This window comes from Cebus imitator, unplaced genomic scaffold (assembly GCF_001604975.1).
Source record: "Cebus imitator isolate Cc_AM_T3 unplaced genomic scaffold, Cebus_imitator-1.0 Scaffold295, whole genome shotgun sequence".
Lineage (NCBI taxonomy): Eukaryota > Metazoa > Chordata > Mammalia > Primates > Cebidae > Cebus > Cebus imitator.
In genome coordinates, this window is record NW_016107610.1 from 2,399,780 (window position 1) to 2,403,208 (window position 3,429).

Below are 3,429 nucleotides of genomic sequence, written 5' to 3' on the forward strand. Positions count from 1 at the left end.
AGAAATGTAAGTTTAATAAAGCAGGACTGATACAGGGCTGATAGTGCTCTGGACCCCCAGAGCCTAGCATAGTATAGACATCAGAGCACATGGAAGGTGCCCAATATTTCTTGAGTGAACCAAATAAGTGAACACTTTTTTTTTTTTGGGGGGGCTGGAGGCAATGGTGCAATCTCGGCTCATTGCAACCTCCGCCTCCTCAGTTCAAGCAATTCTCCTGCCTCAGCTTCCTGAGTAGCTGGGACTACAAGCAAGCGCCACCACACCCGGCTAATTCTTTGTATTTTTAGTAGAGATGGGGTTTCACCATGTTAGCCAGGATGGTCTCGAAATCCTGACCTCATGATCCGCCTGCCTCAGCCTCCCAAAGTGATGGGATTACAGGCATGAACCACCGTGCCCATCCAAGTGAACACATTTTTTTAAATTGTCACATCCAATTCACCATCTCATCACTAGTATTCTATTCTTTTATTGCACCCCAGTTCCTCACCTCTGGAGTAGTATACCTGAAGTTTTAGATACTTTTTAAGAAGCACAATTTTCAAAGGACACAAGAGTCATTTGGTGGAACCAGAACCAAATCTCTACATTCAACTGTATATGATCAAACAATATGATTGAGAGGGCCACGCTTGAAGTGATATAAAAAGTTTGAGATGCTCCCCGCTATACTCACCCCCTGGCTCTCCCCACGACATCTTTCTTCTCTAGCCAATGTTGTCCTTGTTTATAGAGGCCTCGGTCATCAACCGCATTATTATCGCCTTTGGTCAAAAACTTGATATGCCCATTTTGCCTTAAAAGAATAAACGACACCCAAGTCATCAAATACTTTCATTGCATTTAAAGCACAAAATCTGTTCTTATTAACCAAAAATGTTTGTGGCACTGACGTATCTTAAAACCATTCTAGTGTCAAAATAATTATTTATGGAGCTACGAGAATGTTAATAGCTGTGTTGTTTATAAACAACTAAAAATGAACTAAAAATCCAATATTAAGAAGTTCAAATATTATGTAAGCATTAAAATAATGGTATAGAAGAATATTTAATGAGAAGATTGTACAAATTTTATTAAAGGAAGAAAAGAATACAAAATAGCATGTACAGTACAATCTCATTTTTATATTAAAATATACACATACTACCAATTTTCTAGAAATACAAAGAGTAAAGGAATACAATAAACTATCTCACAGGATATAATTGGCAAGATACAGACTATGGGAAACTACAGAATAACCAAGTTTCTCCAACCAGTGACTTGCAAGAAACAAAAGTTAGGGAAATAATTTACAGATTAAACAAGAGACTATAAAGCCACATCAACCAATTGCAGCTGAGGACTTTATCTGGGTCCAGTTTCAAACAAATTGTTTAAGAAAGCTATAACACAACTGGGGATTTGAACAAATGTCAAAAACTTGATGATACTAAAGAATTGTTTGGCTGGGTGCAATGGCTCATTCCTGTAATCCTAGCACTTCGGGAGGTCAAGGTGGGTGGATCACTTGAGCTTAGGAGCTCAAGACCAGCCTGGTCAACATGGCAACATGAAAAAACATAGAACAAAACAAAAAACACACAAAAAATTAGCCGGGTGTGATGATATGAGCCTGTGGTCCCAGCTGAGGTGAGAAGATCACCTGAGCCCAGGGAGATTGAGGCTGCAGTGATCTGTGATCGCGTCACTGCACTCTAGCCTTGGCGACAGAGTGAGACACTGTCTTGAATAACAAATAATAACACAGGAGAGGTGTGAGTAGAGATGGAGCAGAATTGGCTACGTATTAATCATCAGTGGGACGGGGTGACAGGTACACGGGGGTTCCTTATATTATTCTGTGCAAGTCACAAACAAACCAAATTCAGAAAATAAAAGGGAAAAAAAAAAGGTATTAGACAATACCTAAAATAATATAGACCAATGGATAAACAGACCAATGGATAAACAGTGGCTGTCCATAGCTTTCTTTAGATTATCTTTATCTTCTCATTTTTTTCTCCAACAAACATGTATTACTTTTATATTAGGAAAAAATCTTAGCTTTAAAAAAAGAAATACCTCAGTTCTTCAGACATGCCAGGGTTTACAAGAACAGCATTTGCTTGATCAGGAAATTATTAGTTTAATTCTACTAAAGAACCATGAGGTTTGTAGTAATTTTAAACTTCAACTGAAAGCAATGTATATTTTACAGTTGATAAAGACTAGTTGAAAATTAATTCTTGTGCATTCGGATTGACCACTGTAGTAGAAAGAAGAAAATTAGCTTCAGATTTCTAAAGGCTAATATCCACTTAGATTCTAAGTCAGAAACTGGCTCATTAGTGCTAAATCTGCAGAGGAAACTAAATTGGGAGGTGTTGCAAACACCAAAGACGGTTCAGGGCAAACAGTCACATTAAAAATAAGATTCCAGTTAGAAAAAAAATGCAAATATATACAGAGAAAAATAATCTGTAGTTGACAATTCGGTAAGTGAAAAGGAAAAATCCTGAAGGGTAGCAGAGGACAGGTGCTAGGAGGGGCTCACTGAAAGAGTGAAAGTCAGGAGCAGCAGGAAGGAAAAGTGAATTCAACCCAGAAAACAGTATCAGCTCCACACATGCAGAAAAGGCAAATCAGATATAAGGAGAGAAAACCTAGGAAATGGGGAACTCCCCAGGGAAGACGTCTCTGGGCTATTCTCAAAGACTTGATTTGCCCGCAAAACAAACAAACATACTAACACACCCAATTTCCCCTTCTGGTAATCAGGAGACACTACTATAGTTTTTTTGAAAAAGCATAGATATCCTTCATCTACTTAATGGTAGAACAAATATTCTCTGGTGGCAACCAGTTCTTTTAGACCTACTTTTTAATTTTTTTGAGACCAAGTTTTCCTCTTGTTATCCAGGCTAGAGAGCAATGGCGTGATCTCAGCTCACTGCAACCTCCATCTCCTGGATTCAAGTGATTCTCCTGTCTCAGCCTCCAGGGCAGCTGGGATTAAAGGCGTGCACCAACATGCCCGGCCTAATTTTTGTATTATTGGTAGAGATGGGTTTTCACTGTGTTGTTCAGGCTGGTATGGAATTCCTGACCTCAGGTGATCCACATGCCTTGGCCTCCCAAAGTGCTGGGTTTTTGGGCATGAGCCACCCCCACTTGCCCTTATTAGACCTATTAAGAAAAAATAAAACCCCAGCTGGGCATGGTGGCTTACACCTGTAATCTCAGCACTTTGGGAGGCCGAGGCGGGTGGATCACAAGGTCAGGAGTTCGAGATCAGCCTGGCCAACATGGTGAAACCCTTTCTCTACTAAAAATATCGAAATTAGCTGGGTATGGTGGCACACGCCTATAATCCTAGCTACTTGGGAGGCTGAGGCAGGAGAATCGCTTGAACCCAGGAGGCAGAGGTTGCAGTGAGCCGAG

General features: G+C 40.0%; 1 protein-coding gene across 2 annotated transcripts in view; it reads right to left on the reverse strand.

The window, feature by feature from the left end:
• Positions 1 to 3,429, reverse strand: part of SEC11A (SEC11 homolog A, signal peptidase complex subunit) — a 44,703-nt gene that overhangs the window by 9,415 nt on the left and 31,859 nt on the right. For both annotated transcript variants that reach the window (XM_017502286.2, XM_017502287.2), the window contains exon 4: positions 680 to 799. In XM_017502286.2, coding sequence (XP_017357775.1) covers positions 680 to 799 — 120 coding nt within the window. The remainder of the gene's footprint in view (positions 1 to 679; positions 800 to 3,429) is intronic.